This window comes from Scomber japonicus, chromosome 5 (assembly GCF_027409825.1).
Source record: "Scomber japonicus isolate fScoJap1 chromosome 5, fScoJap1.pri, whole genome shotgun sequence".
Lineage (NCBI taxonomy): Eukaryota > Metazoa > Chordata > Actinopteri > Scombriformes > Scombridae > Scomber > Scomber japonicus.
Genome location: NC_070582.1, coordinates 255,001 through 257,500, shown reverse-complemented (window position 1 = coordinate 257,500; position 2,500 = coordinate 255,001). Strand labels below are relative to the sequence as shown.

Below are 2,500 nucleotides of genomic sequence, written 5' to 3'. Positions count from 1 at the left end.
TGCAGCAGCGTTGCAGCAGCGTTGCAGCAGCAGCAGGGTTGCAGCAGGGTTGCAGCAGCGTTGCAGCAGCAGCAGGGTTGCAGCAGCAGCAGGGTTGCAGCATTACCATGATGAAGGTGCAGTTGAAGTTGAGGCACTGGCCGCAGCCTTTGGCCAGCATGTAGAAGATGCCGCCGTCGCTGTGCTGCAGCACGGCTCCAATGAACAGCAGCAGGCTGAGGCCGGCGTACGCACACAGGAACAGAAGCTTCCGGCTGTTGTTCTGCCAGTACGCTCGAGTCAGGTACCGCGGCGTGTGGCGCCGCTTCTGCTCCGACTCAGGAGGCTTCAGCCAGTTAGCAGCGCTGAGAACCAGACACAAGCATCACCTGATGGTTCTCACCTGATGGTTCTAACCTGATGGTTCTAACCTGATGGTTCTAACCTGATGGTTCTAGCCTGATGGTTCTAACCTTATGGTTCTAACCTGATGGTTCTAGCCTGGTGGTTCTAACCTGATGGTTCTAACCTGATGGTTCTCCAACCTGATGGTTCCAACCTGATGGTTCCAACCTGATGGTTCTAACCTGATGGTTCCAACCTGATGGTTCTCTAACCTGATGGTTCCAACCTGATGGTTCTCTAACCTGATGGTTCCAACCTGGTGGTTCTAAAATGATGGTTCTAACCTGATGGTTCCAACCTGATGGTTCCCACCTGATGGTTCTAAAATGATGGTTCTAACCTGATGGTTCCAACCTGATGGTTCTAATCCGATGGTTCCAACCTGATGGTTCTAACCTGATGGTTCCAACCTGATGGTTCTAACCTGATGGTTCCAACCTGATGGTTCCCACCTGATGGTTCTAAAATGATGGTTCCAACCTGATGGTTCTAAAATGATGGTTCCAACCTGATGGTTCTAATCCGATGGTTCCAACCTGATGGTTCTAACCTGATGGTTCCAACCTGATGGTTCTAACCTGATGGTTCTAACCTGATGGTGAGGTTCTCCATGACCTCGGGGAAGTTCTCCAGCTCAGCTTTCAGCTCCTCGAAGGTGATGGAACCGCTGTTGTCTTTATCAGCGGACTCGAACAGCGCCAGCGTCAAGTCGTCCAGCTTCTCCTCCGGCAGAGAGATGGCGCTCTCACGCAGACACGACTTCAGAACCGTCCGCAGCTCGTCAGGATCAATGGAACCACTTCCTGTTGAGAGACCAGTTGATCACCTCCAGGGAGAGTGTGTGTATGTGTGTGTGTGTGTGTGTGTGTGTGTGTGTGTGAGTGTGTGTATGTGTGTGTGTGTGTGTGTGTGTGTGTGTGTATCTGTGTGTGTGTGTGTGTGTGTGTGTGTGTGTGTGTGTGTGTCTCTAACCGTCCACATCATAAACCTGGAACAGGAACTTGAGCTTGTCGGTCTCGTCTCCGTGGATCAGGAGGTTCAGAGCTTTCAGCAGCTCGTCCAGACTGATGGAGGAACTCCCGTCAGAGTCGAAGAGAGAGAAGAACCGCTCTGCGAAGAAAGACTGACACACACACACACACACACACACACACAGATACACACACACACACACATTACACACACATTACAAACACATTACACACAGATACACACACACACACACACATTACACACACACACACACACACAGATACACACACACACACACATTACACACACATTACAAACACATTACACACAGATACACACACACACACACATTACACACACATTACACACACACACACGTACACACACTCACATACACACACACATACACACACACACACATTACACACACATTACACACACACACACACACACACACGTACACACACTCACATACACACACACATTACACACACACATCCAGTCTACATGTGCTTTGTGGACTTGGAGAAGGCTTATGACCCTGACCCTCGGGGGACCTTGTGGGAGGTGTTCTGGGAGTTTGGGATACCAGGGTCTCTGCTGCGAGCCACTGGGTCCCTATACAACCGCTGTGAGAGTCTCAAGTTGCAGCCGGGGGGAGGAGAGAGACCTCAGAATCACCTCTCTGCTGTTTGTGGTTGATGTTGTTCTGTTGGACTCTACAGGTGAAGTCCTCCAACAGGCTCTGGGACGGTTTGCAGCTGAATGTGAAGTGGTCGGGATGAGAGTCAGCACCTCCACATCTGAGGCCATGGTGCTCTGCTGGACAAAGGTGGACTGCCCCTCGGGGGGGGGGGGGGGTGAAGTATCTGGGGATCTTGTTCACAGGAGCGTAAGATTGACAGGTGGATGGGTGCAGCATCAGGTGGATGCAATCAGCAGTGATGACCGTCCTGGTGGAGAAAGTGCTGAGCCTGAAGGTGAACCCTCTGCTCACCAGCTTTGGGTAGTGACCCAAACAATGAGATGCTGGATCCAGGCAGAGAGAGTCCGGGCTCAGCCTTAGAGATCGGGTCAGGAGTTCAGACATCCGGGGCCATTTCGTGCAGTCCACTTATGTTCACCTGAGACGCATTTTAATGTC

The 2,500-nt window shown here is 51.5% G+C and overlaps 1 protein-coding gene across 1 annotated transcript in view; it reads right to left on the bottom strand.

Moving 5' to 3' along the window:
* Positions 1-2,500, bottom strand: part of nox5 (NADPH oxidase, EF-hand calcium binding domain 5) — a 19,850-nt gene that overhangs the window by 16,986 nt on the left and 364 nt on the right. The window contains exons 2-4 of the mRNA XM_053319112.1: positions 1,357-1,507; positions 977-1,187; positions 107-344 (exon numbers count right to left, since the gene is read on the bottom strand). Of these exons, the coding sequence (XP_053175087.1) occupies positions 107-344; positions 977-1,187; positions 1,357-1,507 (600 nt within the window). The remainder of the gene's footprint in view (positions 1-106; positions 345-976; positions 1,188-1,356; positions 1,508-2,500) is intronic.